The 21,150-nt window shown below is 36.5% G+C and overlaps 1 protein-coding gene across 3 annotated transcripts; it reads right to left on the bottom strand.

Moving 5' to 3' along the window:
* Positions 1-2,021: 2,021 nt before the first annotated feature.
* LOC139974470 (uncharacterized) lies at positions 2,022-20,918 on the bottom strand. 3 transcript variants are annotated; one of them, XM_071981645.1, is made up of 14 exons: positions 20,274-20,918; positions 19,034-19,144; positions 16,518-16,634; positions 14,409-14,519; positions 12,975-13,085; positions 11,565-11,675; positions 10,155-10,265; positions 8,745-8,855; positions 8,067-8,183; positions 7,452-7,568; positions 6,516-6,632; positions 5,086-5,202; positions 4,142-4,250; positions 2,022-3,710 (listed from the first exon to the last, which is right to left on the bottom strand). In XM_071981645.1, exons 1-14 carry the CDS (start codon positions 20,353-20,355, stop codon positions 3,353-3,355), a joined length of 1,800 nt encoding a protein of 599 aa, XP_071837746.1. In that variant the 5' UTR covers positions 20,356-20,918; the 3' UTR covers positions 2,022-3,352. The 3 variants fall into 3 exon arrangements, with proteins under 3 accessions (XP_071837746.1, XP_071837748.1, XP_071837747.1); XM_071981647.1 differs by lacking the exon at positions 14,409-14,519 and having other exon boundaries at positions 20,274-20,917; XM_071981646.1 differs by lacking the exon at positions 19,034-19,144 and having other exon boundaries at positions 20,274-20,915.
* Between the last annotated feature and the right edge of the window lie 232 nt (positions 20,919-21,150).

The following is a 21,150-nucleotide window of genomic DNA, read 5'->3' as shown; positions in this document are numbered from 1 at the left end:
ATCATCATATACCTACAGTGGGATCTCACAGAGTTTATATGGTTAATTATTGAAATCTTTAAACCTTTCCTGCCAATCTCAAAAACTTTACATTAATCTTATTGAGCCAGGCACAAACCATTATAACTTATGAAATTACATCTAACTTATTTTCCTTAACCTTTTCAGGAATATGCCATTTCTATTTTCTGTGGCCTCAACTTTGTGACATACTGTAACAATTATTTGAGGCTGCTTGTTATGCAAGCAACATATTTATTCCACAGATTAAAAATACTAAATAACAACATTTCTCCAAGCTTGCCTGACACATTGCAACATATGTATTCTACCTCGACACACAGATTTAGGAATATGTAATTTATCTGGCCTCTGCAATCATAATTTATAAAGATACTTAGACATACATTTCTGGTCCACCATTTGCATTTTTAATCTCTAGTGAAAGATACTTCATTTTGCCTCTAGTTACACCTTGAGTGTTAACTAACAGAGAATTATGACCTGGATAAAAGAGATTTATCGAAAAGAACAAATTTCGTTATAATGTTTTAATATCTTGTATCATTCACTAGTCGCTAATTTTTTTTTTAATTTCTTCATGTAACAAACAAATTTTGTTGATACATCACAGGTATACTTTAGCATCCTTATGATATAGTAAAATATTTATTGGAGTTAAAAAGGTTTACCAATTTATCAAACATTTATGATTTATGAATATCAGAAGCCATTAACATGCTTCATGTAGACCCTTTCTACTGTTTAAGTTTGAAATGGGAACAGTGTTTGTATCCCATACTCAATGCAGTGTATTAAATATAACAGTCAATTTTCTTATGGAAGGATTACCGAAAATTTGATATGCTGCCCACTTATTTTCTAGCCAAAAAAATGTATTTCTTGAGGCCATCGTCTTTATAACTCGATTGAATCTTTAATACTGGTGGTCACAAGATATAATAGTGGTATTATTTATTATGTTCAAACATTATTATCATTATTGTATTCAAATTAATATTATGCACGCAATGCGGTTAAAGGCTTTCAACCCCTCTCTTTTTTGTTTCTGTTGATGAAAAGTATAATTTAATTTTAATTTTAATCTTGTTGAATATGATGCGAATGATGTGTGTATATTGTTGATAAAAAAGAGAAATTATCAGTGTAGCTTTATTTGCTTTCAATTTTTTTGCTTGTATATTGTTTGAATTGTGAAATATAAGCATATGAGAAATGATGGACTATAGTGTGCCTATTTCAGTTTCATTTTATTCATTCCAATTGGTCTATGCTTTTGAATCATTGACCACATCTTGTACCCATCGTACACTGACATGTGCCTCCCACACCTACCTCTCATTACCCTTCTTGCCCTAGCGTGCTTTCCCTGCTTACCCTCCCTTCTTTCCCATCCCTCATATGTTCCCTCCCTCCCCATCTTTCCCCTCCTTCCTCTCCTTCCCCTCCTTCCACGCCTCTTCCATCCCATCCCCTCCCTTCTTCCCCTCTTCCATCCCATCCATCCCTCCTTCCCGTCCATCCCCTCCTACCCCCCCTTCCTCTTCCTTTCCCTCCCTCCTTCCCCTCCTTCCCCTCCTTCCTCTTCCTTCCCCTCCCTCCTTCCCCTCCTTCTATCCCCTCCCTCCCTCTCTTCCCCTCCTTCCCTCCCGCCCCTTCTTCCCCTTCTCCCCCTTCTTCCTTTCCTCCCCCTTTATACATTCCTTCTTCCCCTTCCTTTTAACCCTAATTCCCTTCCCTGTGAATACTACGTAACCTAAGATACAACCTAAGATAACCTAAGATACAAAAACGAATATTGAGGAGAAAAATTGTCACGTCCAGCGTGTAATCATATATACATTGTGCGTGAGTAACAATAATTATCAAGAAAGAAAGAAAAAGTAAGGGATTTTTTTTTTGGGGGGGGGGGGAATTGATGTTAAAAGTCCACTTTGTTTGCTGGGTATAATAGGAACCTTTCACCAACGGTACACGGAAACTTTTCTAATAGTTTCATATTTTATATTATTCTCAATATTATTAGTCTTTATTTCATAATATTTCAAGTTCATATTTAACAATGAAAATTTTAAAGCAATGAACCCCATTGAAAGTGAATTCTTTGCATAAAATGATAAAATACAAAAGTACAACGCCGATAAGACAAGATAAGGAATAGTACAACGGTATGAAGCAATCTAAACCAGTAATAATAACCATTTTTGTCCCCAAGCTGCAAAAATTGTATTACCTCGATCTGCAAAATATATAAAAAATATATAAAAATGTAAAGTACAAACACACACAAAAGAACGACAACCAGAACACAACGAGACCAAAACTTGTCCTTTGGATTCTTCTGGTGGAAGGGAAAATATGAAAAATTATATTTAAAAAAATAATATTACTTTCAAAGTGATATCGTTGGCAGGTAGGTGAGGATGGCGAACGTAGCGAGGCTACATGCGTTCGTTGATACTTAAAACATGCAGTGACTAAGGTAAGTCCTTTTCAATTTAAGAATTATAATCTTGCTATAACAACCGACATCACTGGTATGCAATTATATATTATAAATATATCTCAAATGATATTGTCAGACCAGAGGTGTGTGTGTGCGCGCGTGGGGGAAAGGGGGGGGGGTTCTAGGGTGAAGCAGAGCCTATACGGTCACCTGTCAGTTGCTTAAACATTTCTCTTTTTTTCAAACGTTTGTGTTGATCCTTTTCTTCCTTTGTTTTCCTCGTAGACAATGGCTTGATAAACAACCTTCGTTTATCTTCTTGTTTTGTTTTTGTTTCTTCTAGTGTTCATCGAGAGCTTACATTTTGTACCAAACGCCTGTATTGACTTTTGAGTACATGCGAGAAAACAATGTGGAATTTGAATTGGATTGAAAGAGTCTTGGTTGGAAAGTAGCATGCAGGTCTTTGTCAGTACCGTTCACTCCAACGACAGTAAAACATACAACAAAATAAAAATAAAAACTCACGCAAAACCAACGTAAAATGTTGCTGTATATAAGAAACAATCGGTCCGCAAGCCTTGACGATCACGAACTAAGATCTTCCAAAATGGACTGCGCCAAAACCCAACAGACTCATAATCCTGCATGAGAATCGACGCTTAGAACACATGAAAGCTAAAGCGTATACTCTTTATTTGATATTATTATTATTATTTGCCTAAACTTTATCAATCTCTGTTGGCAAGCTCCGAAAAAAAAAACACAGATTAGTTTTCTGCGTCTGGAAAAATCTCGCGAACCCACCGAAAACAGTTTTTGCGACCCACTTTTGGGTCGCGCCCCCACAGTTTGAGGACCGTCATACTAAAGGGGTGCATAGTGTTAATACAACATGTCATTTCCTTTCACGTCATTCTCCTCGTCGCTACTCGCGTAGCTTCGGTTAGATGCCGATGGCCCATAAGAAGTGTAATTATTGGAGAACTTGTTGTTATCATAAATTCTCGGTTTGCCGAATCCATTGAGACTGACGTCATCTTCATCTCCGTAGGCTGGAGGAGGGTCGTTGTTATCTGAATCAAGTTCATCAGAATTAAAGGCTTGATTGCTATGAGATGGGAAAGTTCCCCGTACGCTCTGGATCTCGGGGTCATGTTCCTCCGATAGAGTATTAGTCTTAAAATCGGACAGCATTCGAGGAGGACCACGGGGAGCTGATCTCGTGGATTTTCTTTTCTTTCTAAATATACAGTGAAAAAAAGGGGAGAATTACAAACTTTAACAACTGAAACAATATATAATACAGTGTTTGTAATGACAAATGAGGCATGACACTGCAAACGCAGTCACATATAACATAACCCCTTCATCGAAGTTTCTCCCCCCACCCCCCCCCCCTCTGCCCGATTTACGACTCATCTTCCCTGGTCTGCATGCCGCACAAGGAACAAGCATGCGTACTACTTTACTCGACCGTCTTTACCCCACCGCTACTCATTTTTTTTATCGACGGGGTGAAATATATTGGAGGTTTTCCAGAGAACGTATTTTACAGCATGACATCATATTACAACAAATCAGTCCAGCATATGCGCTTTTAATCTTGTATAGTTGAATTTCTTATGTTTTCTAGTTTTTCCCCTAAATTTGGGCAAACCATTCTTTACTCACCCTTTAAACATTAGCAACAGTAAAACAATTACAAGAACAATGACAATCACTGCAGCCACAACAATAGCCACGATGACCCACGAAGGCACCCCAGGGCCAGCAGAAATTTCTGTGGGTGCAAAAAAAAAGGGAAAGAGATAATGTTGCTTTTATGTCTTTTTATTTTCACCCTAAGATTCAACACTTTAGTTTCTATAAGAAATAAGTAATTAAATTGTCTAAAATTGACTCTCTTCAATAACCGAAAGATTCTTTCAGAATTATATTTGAGTAGGTTTGTTAGTGCACATTGCGTATCATATACTCTCAGGTCCAAGGACGGACTGGGTCTTAAAACCGGCCCGGGCATTTTCCACCTAGACCAGACCATTATTCATTGATATGCTATACTTACATAGTGATCGCCCTCCTTGGGGAGGGGTCGTTAAAAGTTTTTTGAAGTTAAGATGCAATATGGTGCTATATTTCTCAATTTTGTAGGTTACAATAGTCCATTAAAAATGACACAAAAATAATTTTCCAGAAGGAACACTTGATTAAACTGAGGGAAGATAAAAACGTAAACAAAAATAGACCAAAATATATGTTTTAGACTGGATTTTATGTAGTATTTCAAGCATTTTGTGACAACATGCTTGAAAAAAAATTGAAAAAAACTTAAATCAAATCCAATAGCACGGACGGGTTGCTAATAGCACGTTCTTTTGTTACGAACTAACAGACTAACTAACATGGTGATTTCATGAGCTGATTCCCACAGTTAAAAATATATTTCTGCACAGCCCGTCTGTATTCTAGTAACTACTGTTAAAATGGGCTGTAATTTCTACCAGGCTCCCCAACCCACCGGTCCACCGTGCATTGCCCAAATGCCCGTGTGGCCAGTCCGCCACTGCTCAGGTCCCTCATTGTTACCTTATAAAATAGAAATAATTAAACCATACCCTCCGTGCAGGTTGAACCGTCGTACCCGTCAGCGCATTGGCAAGAAATCTTGTTATCGTCAATTGAGCAAGTCCCACCATTTTGACAGGAACTGGTTCCACATTCGACGGTGATAACTAATTGATAAGCAAGCAAAAACATTGTTTTCATTTTAATTAATTTAATAGGTCTTCTGTAGTTCATTGACCTATAAACAATTTTGTCTTTACAACATGGGACTCTAGGGGATCAGGGGATAACCCACACTTTGAACAGAAAAGATGATTTACGATAACGAAACAACACTAGAGTAAAGACATCGACTGGGACCCATGCCGTAATTAACGTAATCTCACACAAATAGTCATCAATTTTGAGAAAAGGAAATATGTCCTCTTTTGGTATTGGTGTCTAAAAACAACCACCCTCAATCACACAGCCACAAAACTGTCCTACTGACCGGCCTCTCGCCCAAGAGAGCTTGACTGACCCATCCCTTGACGTCACGAGAAGGTACGTTACGGTATTTTACGTAGAAATATACCTACCAGGCCTACAATCCACAATTTTAGCTACTTAGGCCTATCAGTGCTTTAAAAAAATCTTCTGGCCAAATCAAGGTCTCATTTACAATTTTCTGAATTACAGCACACATCAGTCCGTACAGGCTAAAGAGACCAGCCCAATAATATAGCAATAATAAACAATGAGTGCAGGGCTTATCTTATGCATGCATTTTGACAGACGAATGTTAACCGATTTATCATATGTTTAAGTTCTTAAAGTTCACTGGAAAACAATATCTGTATTCCTGGACTACTTAGTTTTATTAACGTACTTCTGGTGTTGAATGAAAGTTTCTACAAAAAAGCGTCGTCGTTAACTTGATATTAAAATGAATGCTCTTACTATTAGCACAATAACTACTACGGCAATAAATTTAATTTGACGTCTTATACTTAATATGAAGTGTCTGCATTATATATCTCTCGAAAGCGCATGAGTTGCGTTGAATTTTTTTTAGCGATTTCTTTTTATGAAACAAAGTAATTATAAAAACTTAATTCAACAATGGAAACAGCCGATGTAATCTTCTTCAAATTCGATATAGACTTGAATCATCCATTTCATATACAACACTGAAACTGAAGTCATGTTAACCGTTGCGAAAGATCATATTGCATTGACTTCTTTATTCTTCCTAGTAAACCTTAAATTACAACTTTCATATTCAAGCAAAACATCCAAATGGTCTTTTAATATGCCGGCTATTTTGCGATATTTCTGTCTAATTTATGAAAAAGCAACACAAAACATCGCAGCATTAGGAAAGGCGCTCAAGACACATTCGGTAGGCATGAGCGATATATATTTTGATAAACCATTGATTATTGCAGTACATAAATACCAGGGAGTTTTTATGGAAACAAGTCCCTGTGCATACAATTACCTGAACATGTACTTCCAGTGTACCCTGCAGCACACATGCACGTGTAACCCAGATTTGTGATGTCACACGTCCCGCCGTTCTCGCATGGATTTGGAATGCATGGTTCAGACATCACAGCTAGAACGAAGTGATGATTATAACGTACTCACTTTAGTGATTATGTCGGCCGTGAGATTAGCTTAATGTTGGCATGTTAAGGTGATTAAAGAATAGAACATTTCTAACAAAACCCAATTAGGTAAATTTTAGGCATTTTGGAAATATGGAAACATTTTCCCTAACCTCCTTCTTTTCTTTGCTCAATCATATTCCGGGTCAAAATTTCATAATACTAATTCATCACGAAAGGACTTAAAAGATCAGTTCCGGAATAAGATTGACATAAAAATGAAAAGTTCAGTTAATCAGTTAATCACGATCTTATTTTAATACATTGGCAGGTAACTGCCAATTATTGTAGACCGTCTTTACCAGATCATGAAGATCAAAGACATGTACAACATTCACTCAATTAAGGTTGATTTATATCTATATTATTAAACATGATTTGAACCGGGCTTAATTGACACATATATCAATTAAACACACAAACATGATATGTATGAGTATGTGTCGAAGGAGAATTAAGAGATCTCTTATTTCCAATTTTTAAAGCTCACTTTTCATGCTTGTAATCTTAACATGAATTTGGTTCAGCATTGATAAAGTATATTGCTGACAATCATTATTGAAAACTTTATATCGTGATAATCAATGATGCTACTGAGCAAACTTCCCGCCTACCCAATACGTTCGTAACAAATCAAAGCATGGGCCTAAAGTAACACTTTAACATGACTTTAATGGTATTTAAAACATGATTGTTACTATATCCTCCCATTTGCATATTTTAGTATATTTTATGGTATCACAATCACATTTGGGCTGAATACTTACTTTCTGAGCAAGTGTCTCCGGTGGACCCTGTAGGGCATGTACAAGTAAAACCCTGGCTTGTGCTGTCACACGTCCCTCCGTTACTGCATGGATTGGAGTCACATGGATCCGACACAGCTAAAAATTGATGAACGAAATTCTAACGTTATTGCTTAAGCCAAAACCTCTTCTGTCCTTTTGTTACAGTTCTGCTATAATACTTTTTTCTTCTACTCCCTTATTTTTTCCTTTTTCTCTCTTTCTTCTTTTTCTTTTCCCTTCCTTCCTCTCCTTCGTCCTCTTTTTTCCCCTCTTTTTTCTTCTTTTTTTTCTCTCCTCTTTTTCTTACCCGGGGGGCGCGCGCCCCCAACGCCCCCCCCCCTTGGATCGCGCCTGATAAAGTACATTGCTGTCAATCATTATCGAAATCGTTATATCGTGATTATCCATGATGCTACGGAGCGAAGTTCCCACCCACCCAATAAGTTCTTAACAAATCAAAGCATGGGTTAAAAGTAATACTTTAACAAGACTTTAATGGTATTAAAAATATGATTGTTATTATATCCTCAACTGTGTACTTTTGAGATCCGAGAACGTCATAGTATCACAATCACATTTCGGCTAAATACTTACTTTCTGAGCAAGTGTCTCCGGTGGACCCTGTAGGGCATGTACAAGTAAAACCCTGGCTTGTGCTGTCACACGTCCCTCCGTTACTGCATGGATTGGAGTCACATGGATCCGACACAGCTAAAAATTGATGAACGAAATTCTAACGTTATTGCTTAAGCTAAAACCTCTTCTGTCCTTTTGTTACAGTTCTGCTATAATATTTGGGAATATTACCTGCTTCCTCCGAACATCCTCTTTCCGTGGCTGCCTATCCTAATAATTGCATGTATAATTTTAACATGATTTGAACCGGGATTAATCGACGCATGTACCAATTAAACCCAAAACGTTCATGTTTGTATGTGTGTATCGGGGTTGTAGGATAATTAAGAGGTCTCATTTTTCCAATTATTCAAGCTTATGTTTCATGCTTGTAACATTATTTTGGTTCGGCATTGATAAAGCACAGTGCTGACAATTATTATCGAAAACTATATATCGTGAATATCCATGATGCTACGGAGCGAAGTTCCCACCCAACCCAATAAGTTCTTAACAAATCAAAGCATGGGCTGAAAGTAATACTTTAACATGACTTTAATGGTATTAAAAATATGATTGTTATTATATCCTCAACTGTGTACTTTTGAGATCCGAGAACGTCATAGTATCACAATCACATTTCGGCTAAATACTTACTTTCTGAGCAAGTGTCTCCGGTGAACCCTGTAGGGCATGTACAAGTAAAACCCTGGCTTGTGCTGTCACACGTCCCTCCGTTACTGCATGGATTAGGGTCACAAAAATTCACTGAAATGATGGAATGAAATTCTGACGTTTTTTAAGCCGTTACCTCTTCTGTCTTTGTGTTACAGTTCTGCTATAATATTTGGGAATATTACCTGATACTCCGACCATCCTTTATCATGTTCCTACTTATTCTTATCCTCTTTCTGTGGCAGCCTAAAATAATATTAGCTTGTCTTGTTTGAGTCACATAAACACAATGCACATGCATGGTTTAATATTGTAATCAGTAAAGTGTGAACCTTGCTTGAAAAGGGCGAAACAGAAAGTTGTCGTCATCGACTTCGGCAATAAATGTTTCAATGAACTAATAGAAAACTTAACATGAATTGTCTTTTATTAGCAGACTGCAGATTGTTTTGGTCTTGTGCAACCATAACATTTATGACTAAAAAATGTTCACACAGATGTTCACGAGTAGGATGGTCCATAAACCTACTTGCCGTCTCACACATCCGATCTCCCACAAAACATTGGAAAATAAAACAACTTGTTAAAGTATTACTTGGGGATCCTTCGATGTTAGTAATCATATCGGCCGTGAGATGTGCTTAGTTTGTATGTTATTGTGATTAAATCATAGTAAATGTCAAACAAAAATCCAATTAGGTAAGTAAGTTATATGCATTTTGGGAACCTTGAAAATTTCCTTTAACACCTACTTTTCTTAATCATATTCCAGGTCAAAATTTCATCATACTAATTCATCACGAAGAACTTACAGATCAGACCGGAATTAAATAGACATAACAATAAAAAGTTCAAATCACGATCATATATTACTACATTGGCCGGTAACTGCCAATTATTGTAGCCTTCATTACCAGATCATGAAGATCAAAAACATGTACAACATTGGCTCAATTATGGTTGATTTATATCACGGCATGTATCAATTAAACATGATTTGAACCTGGTTTAATTGACACATATACCAATTAAACACACAAACATTATATGTATGAGTGTGTGTCGAAGGAAAATTAAGAGATTTCTTATTTCCAATTATTGAAGCTCATGTTTTATGCTTGTAATATTAACATGATTTTGGTTCGGCATTGATAAAAGTACATTGCTGTCAATCATTATCGAAATCGTTATATCGTGATTATCCATGATGCTACGGAGCGAAGTTCCCACCCACCCAATAAGTTCTTAACAAATCAAAGCATGGGTTAAAAGTAATACTTTAACAAGACTTTAATGGTATTAAAAATATGATTGTTATTATATCCTCAACTGTGTACTTTTGAGATCCGAGAACGTCATAGTATCACAATCACATTTCGGCTAAATACTTACTTTCTGAGCAAGTGTCTCCGGTGAACCCTGTAGGGCATGTACAAGTAAAACCCTGGCTTGTGCTGTCACACGTCCCTCCGTTACTGCATGGATTAGGGTCACAAAAATTCACTGAAATGATGCAATGAAATTCTGACGTTTTTTAAGCCGTTACCTCTTCTGTCTTTGTGTTACAGTTCTGCTATAATATTTGGGAATATTACCTGATACTCCGACCATCCTTTATCATGTTCCTACTTATTCTTATCCTCTTTCTGTGGCAGCCTAAAATAATATTAGCTTGTCTTGTTTGAGTCACATAAACACAATGCACATGCATGGTTTAATATTGTAATCAGTAAAGTGTGAACCTTGCTTGAAAAGGGCGAAACAGAAAGTTGTCGTCATCGACTTCGGCAATAAATGTTTCAATGAACTAATAGAAAACTTAACATGAATTGTCTTTTATTAGCAGACTGCAGATTGTTTTGGTCTTGTGCAACCATAACATTTATGACTAAAAAATGTTCACACAGATGTTCACGAGTAGGATGGTCCATAAACCTACTTGCCGTCTCACACATCCGATCTCCCACAAAACATTGGAAAATAAAACAACTTGTTAAAGTATTACTTGGGGATCCTTCGATGTTAGTAATCATATCGGCCGTGAGATGTGCTTAGTTTGTATGTTATTGTGATTAAATCATAGTAAATGTCAAACAAAAATCCAATTAGGTAAGTAAGTTATATGCATTTTGGGAACCTTGAAAATTTCCTTTAACACCTACTTTTCTTAATCATATTCCAGGTCAAAATTTCATCATACTAATTCATCACGAAGAACTTACAGATCAGACCGGAATTAAATAGACATAACAATAAAAAGTTCAAATCACGATCATATATTACTACATTGGCCGGTAACTGCCAATTATTGTAGCCTTCATTACCAGATCATGAAGATCAAAAACATGTACAACATTGGCTCAATTATGGTTGATTTATATCACGGCATGTATCAATTAAACATGATTTGAACCTGGTTTAATTGACACATATACCAATTAAACACACAAACATTATATGTATGAGTGTGTGTCGAAGGAAAATTAAGAGATTTCTTATTTCCAATTATTGAAGCTCATGTTTTATGCTTGTAATATTAACATGATTTTGGTTCGGCATTGATAAAAGTACATTGCTGTCAATCATTATCGAAATCGTTATATCGTGATTATCCATGATGCTACGGAGCGAAGTTCCCACCCACCCAATAAGTTCTTAACAAATCAAAGCATGGGTTAAAAGTAATACTTTAACAAGACTTTAATGGTATTAAAAATATGATTGTTATTATATCCTCAACTGTGTACTTTTGAGATCCGAGAACGTCATAGTATCACAATCACATTTCGGCTAAATACTTACTTTCTGAGCAAGTGTCTCCGGTGAACCCTGTAGGGCATGTACAAGTAAAACCCTGGCTTGTGCTGTCACACGTCCCTCCGTTACTGCATGGATTAGGGTCACAAAAATTCACTGAAATGATGGAATGAAATTCTGACGTTTTTTAAGCCGTTACCTCTTCTGTCTTTGTGTTACAGTTCTGCTATAATATTTGGGAATATTACCTGATACTCCGACCATCCTTTATCATGTTCCTACTTATTCTTATCCTCTTTCTGTGGCAGCCTAAAATAATATTAGCTTGTCTTGTTTGAGTCACATAAACACAATGCACATGCATGGTTTAATATTGTAATCAGTAAAGTGTGAACCTTGCTTGAAAAGGGCGAAACAGAAAGTTGTCGTCATCGACTTCGGCAATAAATGTTTCAATGAACTAATAGAAAACTTAACATGAATTGTCTTTTATTAGCAGACTGCAGATTGTTTTGGTCTTGTGCAACCATAACATTTATGACTAAAAAATGTTCACACAGATGTTCACGAGTAGGATGGTCCATAAACCTACTTGCCGTCTCACACATCCGATCTCCCACAAAACATTGGAAAATAAAACAACTTGTTAAAGTATTACTTGGGGATCCTTCGATGTTAGTAATCATATCGGCCGTGAGATGTGCTTAGTTTGTATGTTATTGTGATTAAATCATAGTAAATGTCAAACAAAAATCCAATTAGGTAAGTAAGTTATATGCATTTTGGGAACCTTGAAAATTTCCTTTAACACCTACTTTTCTTAATCATATTCCAGGTCAAAATTTCATCATACTAATTCATCACGAAGAACTTACAGATCAGACCGGAATTAAATAGACATAACAATAAAAAGTTCAAATCACGATCATATATTACTACATTGGCCGGTAACTGCCAATTATTGTAGCCTTCATTACCAGATCATGAAGATCAAAAACATGTACAACATTGGCTCAATTATGGTTGATTTATATCACGGCATGTATCAATTAAACATGATTTGAACCTGGTTTAATTGACACATATACCAATTAAACACACAAACATTATATGTATGAGTGTGTGTCGAAGGAAAATTAAGAGATTTCTTATTTCCAATTATTGAAGCTCATGTTTTATGCTTGTAATATTAACATGATTTTGGTTCGGCATTGATAAAAGTACATTGCTGTCAATCATTATCGAAATCGTTATATCGTGATTATCCATGATGCTACGGAGCGAAGTTCCCACCCACCCAATAAGTTCTTAACAAATCAAAGCATGGGTTAAAAGTAATACTTTAACAAGACTTTAATGGTATTAAAAATATGATTGTTATTATATCCTCAACTGTGTACTTTTGAGATCCAAGAACGTCATAGTATCACAATCACATTTCGGCTAAATACTTACTTTCTGAGCAAGTGTCTCCGGTGAACCCTGTAGGGCATGTACAAGTAAAACCCTGGCTTGTGCTGTCACACGTCCCTCCGTTACTGCATGGATTAGGGTCACAAAAATTCACTGAAATGATGGAATGAAATTCTGACGTTTTTTAAGCCGTTACCTCTTCTGTCTTTGTGTTACAGTTCTGCTATAATATTTGGGAATATTACCTGATACTCCGACCATCCTTTATCATGTTCCTACTTATTCTTATCCTCTTTCTGTGGCAGCCTAAAGTAATATTAGCTTGTCTTGTTTGAGTCACATAAACACAATGCACATGCATGGTTTAATACTGTAATCAGTAAAGTGTGAACCTTGCTTGAAAAGGGCGAAACAGAAAGTTGTCGTCATCGACTTCGGCAATAAATGTTTCAATGAACTAATAGAAAACTTAACATGAATTGTCTTTTATTAGCAGACTGCAGATGGTTTGCTCTTGTGCACCCATAACATTTATGACTAAAAATGTTCACACAGATTTTCACGAGTAGGATGGTCCATAAACCTACTTGCCGTCTCACACATCCGATCTCCCACAAAACATTGGAAAATAAAACAACTTGTTAAAGTATTACTTGGGGATCCTTCGATGTTAGTAATCATATCGGCCGTGAGATGTGCTTAGTTTGTATGTTATTGTGATTAAATCATAGTAAATGTCAAACAAAAATCCAATTAGGTAAGTAAGTTATATGCATTTTGGGAACCTTGAAAATTTCCTTTAACACCTACTTTTCTTAATCATATTCCAGGTCAAAATTTCATCATACTAATTCATCACGAAGAACTTACAGATCACCACGGAATTAAATAGACATAACAATACAAAGTTCAAATCACGATCTTATTTTAATACATTGGCCGGTAACTGCCAATTATTGTTGGCCGTCTTTACCAGATCATGAAGATCAAAATCATGTACAACATTGACTCAATTAAGGTTGATTTATACCGATGCATGTATCAATTTAACATGATTTAAACCAGGTTTAATCGACACATATACCAATTTAAACACAAACACATATATTTGTGTGTGTGTGTGTGTGTGGGTGTGTGTCGGTGTTTTGGGACAATTAAGAGATCTCTTATTTCAATTATTCAAGCTCATGTTTCATGCTTGTTATCTTAACCTGAATTTGGTTGGTTCGCCATTGATAAAGTACATTGCTGTTTATCATTATCGAAATCGTTATGCTGTGGTAATCCATGGTGCTACGGAGCAAACTTCCCGCGCACCCTAATAAGTTCCTGGCAATTCAAATAATGGGCTGAAAGTTATACTTGAACAAGACTTTAATGGTATTTAAGACATGATTGTTATTATATCCTCCCTTTGTATATTTTTAGATCAAAGAACGTCATAGCATCACCATCACATCTCGGCTAAGTACTTACTTTCTGAGCAAGTGACTCCGGTGAACCCTGTAGGGCATCTACAAGTAAAACCCTGGCTTGTGCTGTCACACGTCCCTCCGTTACTGCATGGATTGGAGTCACAAAAATTCACTGAAATGATGGAATGAAAGTCTGACGTTTTTTAAGCCGTTACCTCTTCTGTCTTTGTGTTACAGTTGTGCTATACTATTTGGGAACATTACCTGTTTCCTCCGACCATCCTTTATCATGTTCCTACTTATTCTTATCCTCTTACCGTGGCAGCGTAAATTTAAAGTAATATTAGCTTGTCTTGTTTGAGTCACATAAACACATGTACATGTGTATAAATGGTTTAATACTGTAATCAGTAAAGTGTGAACCTTGATTGAAAAGGGCGAAACAGAAAGTTGTCGTCATCGACTTCGGCAATAAATGTTTCAATGAACTAATAGAAAACTTAACATGAATTGTCTTTTATAAGCAGACTGCAGATTGTTTCGGTCTTGTTCAACCATAACATTTATAGACTACAAGATGTTCACACAGATGTTCACGAGTAGGATACTTTATAAACCTACTTGCCGTCTCCCACATCCGATCTCCCACAGCACATCCCCACCTCACCAAAGATAATTATTAATATTTGCTGAACACGTTGTGCTACACCGAAAATTAAACAACTTGGTAAAGTAGCACTTGGCGCCCATTCGATGTAACAGACATCTCAAGCTTTATGAGACCTGATATTTCCTAGTTTCGTCATGTTTGTAACTGATTCCGTATCTTACTATATATTAGTATTACACTTTATCCTTATTACTTTTAATCTTAACATGTAGACTTTGCAGTTCAGTGATTAGTAAAAGTACTTCCTCTATCATATCCATACTGCAGTACATCGTATTCCACACCGCACAAAACTACATGACGTCACATTGCGTTATCTATAATACCACTCCGCATAATGTCATCCAGACCACACCATATAGCATCACTCTATTCAACGCTGCATACCACAAAACATCACATATTACACCTTACCACATATTTGCACCACGACACCTACCATACCACCGCGTGCCATCCACATACCAGATCACATACCACACCACAACACATTACTACTGAGTTGTACCACGTCATCAACCATACCACCTCGTATCATCCACATACCACATCACATACTAAAACACATCACATATCACACATTACCACTGAGTTGCACCACGTCATCAACCATACCACCTCGTATCATCCACATACCACATCACATACCACAACACATCACATATCACACATTACCACTGAGTTGCACCACGTCATCAACCATACCAACTCGTATCATCCACATACCACATCACATACTACAACACATCACATATTACCACTGAGTTGCTCCACGTCATCAACCATACCACCTCGTATCATCCACATACCACATCACATACCACAACACATCACATATCACACATTACCATAGAGTTGCACCACGTCACCTACCATATCACCTCGTATCATCCACATACCACATCACATATCACATCACATACCACACTTCATCACATCACACCACACACACATCACATCACACCAAGCCACACCACACCACATATCACATCACATAGAATAGTTCACGTACCACATAACACTACACCACAATACACGCCACCACGTAACGTGATATCACATTACATCCCATACCTTCCCATTATCGCATGATAGACCTGACGTCTTACAAAATGACTTGAAATTTCACCTGACTTGTAAAAATTATCGTTTGACCTGTTGCGATAGCAACGCGTAACATCCGTACAAATGTACCCCAAAATGTCATTAGTTTTGTTTATGAATAGTTATCAACAAACAAATCCGCAGTTAGCAGATTAATTATGAATTTACCTCGGCATGAACTTATTCGTATATATTAAGCTAGATTGAAATTTTAGTTGCTGCGGTCGTATGATTATTGCTTGCATAATTTAAGATGAAACGAAAGAGAAAGAGAAGAACGATATTAATATTATGCAGGGTGATGCAAATGACGTCATAATAAAAAACCAAACCTATGCTGTTACAGAGACAGGATTATCCTAGTCTAACTTCATTTATCTGATATTATAACTTTACCTGGATCCGTGCAGTTCTTCCCAGTGAATCCAGTTGTACAACTACATGAATAGTCTTCCGTTATTCCGTCATTTGTACATGTGCCTCCATTCATACACGGGTTGGAAACGCACAAATCTGCCATCGAGAGGAATATCGATAAGAAATAAGCCTTGAAATATTATTGATACGATTAGAGTAGAAGGGAGAAGACATATCATATATAACACTGATAACTATATATAAGCCCTGAATGAAGCAAATTACAGCAAAAAGTTCCTGTTGATATAATATGAATAGCCAAGACATTAAAAATACCAAAAAAGTATTGTGTGTGATTTGACGAGACGTTACCTCATGTATGCCGTAGCCGCATATTGGGTGGGGGGGGGGGGGGATTGCAAAAATTGCAAAATGCTACAGAGGAAAACGTTAAAAGGATACTTTTAAGAATCAGTTGAAGAATTGATCATTTTTGTGCGAATGAAGTACATTTGGAGAAAGGTAATACTGTTGGGGATTAAGGTATCACAACGATCAGTTCTGAGAGAGATGATTTACGTGGACAGGGTGCAGAATCAGGTTTGACATGTCTCCAACATTAAATAATAATCGGACGTTAAACTGGTAAGCTATAGTACGGTAACGAATACTGAAGCATGCCTGAACCTAATGCGTTTCTAGCAGTAAGGGGGTTCGGAAGGACCTATTTTGAAGAAAAAGGTAAACAATTTTTTTGGAGGGAGGGGGGCGGCAAACAAATATAGGGGGTAGTTAGTCCGCCCCTCTCCCCGTTACTAAGTCACAGTTGTAACCTGTAAGTTTGAATTTGAGATTCCTATTTTAGTATTAATGTCGAATAATCAACATCAAAAGATCAACTTCTCTTGCAATCAAGGGTTAAGGTGGTACGTAGTAAGGTATAAGGTATATAGGTAACTGAGGCGGTAACGAAACTTCCACATAAAGTGTGGAAAATTCCATGTTCCAGCTTGATTGCCTGGCACTCTGCTATTTCTTTAAATTTATCTCTAAATTCAAAAGTGAGGGGACTGAAACATACTTCGTCCCCCTCACATTTCACAGTGGGATGGGTGGGATGGGGCAACTGCCAACCCATCTGTCCCCCGTTCGTACGTCTACTTGTTTGCACATTTTCAAGATGAGGCCTTACCAACTTTGTATCCATATAACTGTGTAATGCCCTTTAGCAATTAAAAGAAAGTTAAGAGAAAGACTCTTTCATACCATAGATAACTACAGAAATATAAAACAACACTTCACGAAAACATATACTTATCTGATATACAGTTTGAGATCAAATGAAATTTGAAACTAGCCTTGACCCCCCTCCCCCAACCCTCCCAAATTTAAATGCCCCTTAGCAATTAAAAGAAAGGTGAGAGAGAGATATTTACATACCATAGATAACTACAGAAATATAAAACAGCACTTCACGAAAACATATACTTATCTGATATACAGTTTGAGATCAAATGAAATTTGAAACTAGCCTTGACCCCCCCCCCCAACCCTCCCAAATTTTAAACAGTGCCCTTTAGGCTACGAACATGGTTGTGACGTCACGGATTCCCTTTGTCCCGATGCCCAATTTATTCCAAGGGATGGTACCACGTTACAGTATAGCAAAATTTCAGACCATTAACTTCAGCATAAATTTATTTTTGTATGTACATAAAAAATACATACATATATATATATATATATATATATGTATATATATAAATATATATTATGACCTATTACTGAGATGTCAAGCGAAGTATAATAAACCAACTGAAAAGAATTACCTCTACGTATGTATTTTAGATCCTCCTGCAAGCAGGAACTCGCGAAGAATTGCCTCATTGGCTTATCAAAGCCGTAAGCTGACCGAAGTCAGTCTCTTAGATTCATATTTAACGTCCATGATTATGACATGTCAATTATCAACAACTCTGCAACTTGACATACGACATACATTAAAATTGGAGTGACTCGAACTGGGGACTTTATGATTGGAAGGCACCGGCATTAACCACGTGCTGAGCTAACACTCATTTGCTCCAAACACTCCTGTGCTTATAACCAGTAGTTATCAATATTTGAAAGGCTCACTGACCTTTACTTCGATGTATTTCTTCTTTATCAGTGAATATGTAAACTTTCCTCATAAGCAGTGAAATTTTCCAAGTTTTAGTCAAGAATTTCGAGTGGCAGAAAATTTCAACCCTTATACGCGTCGCAGATAGGCTTCTGCAGAGCATCTCTATAGAGTATGCTGGCCTCCTATATTGAATATGGGCGCAAAGTAAATACGGGTCTTCACAAACATGTTCGTACCGTTTCAAATGTTTGGGGGGGGGGGGCTAAAGGTTATTTTCAAATATCATTCTCTCTTAATCTGTAATTCATATGATTATATTCTTGTTGATTTGGTGTTTAACATTTTCGGTTTTTTTTCCGATAAATGTTAAAAACATCTGGACCATTCTGTTAAAGTACGATCAACTGCCCATCACGAGTTAGAATCTTACCCTTGGTACATCTTGGTAAAAGGAAGCCAATAAGACAGTTACAGAAGATCGTGTTGGATGTTTCAAAGCAAGAACCACCGTTTAGACAGGGATTGGAATCACAAATAAAATCTTCAGAAGAAACAACAAACAAACAAGCACAACGTTAGACAGTAATTAACTGATATTAAAATATAAAGTTTGGTAAAGTTTCGATGTTACTGAACAGTAAAATCCCATAGCAGATTATTAATTACAGTTCAATTCAAATGATAAAGAAACAAGTAGAACAGTCAGTTTTGAACATATTCAATATGCTTGATGCAGCTGATGAAAACTAAAATTCAAAACATGTCTAGAAGATTACCAATTACGTCATTTGGTGTAAAAGCTAACAGATTGACTTACTTTCAACAATTATCACCTTATGATGAGTAAATCTCGCAAGTTTTTTGAAACTTTCGTATACTAGCTGCTTTTGAGTATAGGAGATTGATTTAGCCCTTTAAAACGTCTGTAATTGTTGCTATCAAAAGAGTAAAAGCGATTGGTGTATTCTTACTTAGGGTGAAATGAGGTCAAAATTTGACAAAATAATAAATAAATAATTGTGATTCCAAACAAAATCGTTGTTTCGGTTTTTAATATTTTCTAGCGAAAGAGGTGTTGCTTACACTACAAGATTACGTCAACATCGATTTTCTCCATTTTTACAATGTTTATTTTCTTTAATGGAAGTGAGTATAGCAAGTGCTATATACTTAAACAATTCAAGCTCTTAACGTGACCTTATATTGGCATGGGTTTCCAGTGTTAAAACTGTCACCAATCTACCTTGAAAATGTCAAAAACAAAGATGAGAATGTAGAAGGGTTCATATCCTAGTGACACTATGATGTTAGATAATCTATGATTACAAAATGAAAGCTACCAGACACGACTTAAACTATAGAATATCTACGAAACAGAGCCAGATTTTGTAAGTTGGGTGATCATCACATATATCTCTGTCATAAAAGTTAAAGTTCCTAGTCCGGTTTGTGTCGTCATTGAATACAACGACTTTATATTACATCTGATAATTAATAATATACCCCAAAAAATTAGTCAAAAGGAAAGTCATGTGTTAGTGAAAATTAGTGAAAATTCAGGTTTACAAGGTGATTTGAAATTCTCTTTTCGAATATTCATGTCTGGAGCATACTGAATACAAAATATCAAAATATACTATCATTTCTATGCAGACTGTAGACAGACTTACCTTGACTGGTTACTTGTTGAGAATTGAAAGATAAAATGATGATAAAAATACACCAATCTCTAATTATTGATGCCTGTTCCATGCTGCCAGTGATGGCAGAAAATTAGTCACCGTTTACGAATGAAATTTTTGTATAACGTAAGAATACAAATACCCAAAACAAAAACAGGCACTTATCCACTGTAACTGCACACAAAGCTATATTGACTACATACATAAGCTATACGAGGAAGATAATATGCATAGCCGATATACAGTCATTTAGTTACTAAATACCACAGAAATATTGTGCATTGATTCTATGCAAACGTATATACATGGTTGAGTCACACGCACTATCTACAGGCTTTTTACTGAAATATTCTGTTGAACCGATTCGCTTGAATGATCATATATAGTGTACAAGGAAGGTCAACATTATATCGGACGGCTTGGCTTTCTGCTGCACTCCTTTGTGTCCATTTTGCTTACTGTTTTTGACATTTCGGCAATCATGTGTATTTAATTAAACAGTGTCAGACAAGATCTACATTGGAGGTATTTTAGCTGTAGCTGTGAATTTAGAATTAGCTCGATGAACCGAGTGTGCATCGATGAATAGAATCCGTTATACACAAAACTAGCATTGACACTTGCCGTTGCAAGCCGGTAACAGTCACTGGTTTGTCAACCAAAGTAATATTTGTATATATAGCAAACGGTTTACGACTGATCAGTTGTACTTGGATTGCAACCTTCAAAGATATTGACATGGATTGTATGGGAGTAATTGTATTTACGTACTGCCATGGTTTGTTACCAACTGTGCTGGCTAATGTACTTAAACCACCTAATGTACTGAAATATCAACGCATACGCGACATAATAATTTCTTTTC

Source organism: Apostichopus japonicus, chromosome 9 (assembly GCF_037975245.1).
Source record: "Apostichopus japonicus isolate 1M-3 chromosome 9, ASM3797524v1, whole genome shotgun sequence".
Taxonomy (NCBI): Eukaryota; Metazoa; Echinodermata; class Holothuroidea; order Aspidochirotida; family Stichopodidae; genus Apostichopus; species Apostichopus japonicus.
Note: the sequence above shows the minus strand (reverse complement) of the source record. Positions and strands in the feature narration are given on the sequence as shown.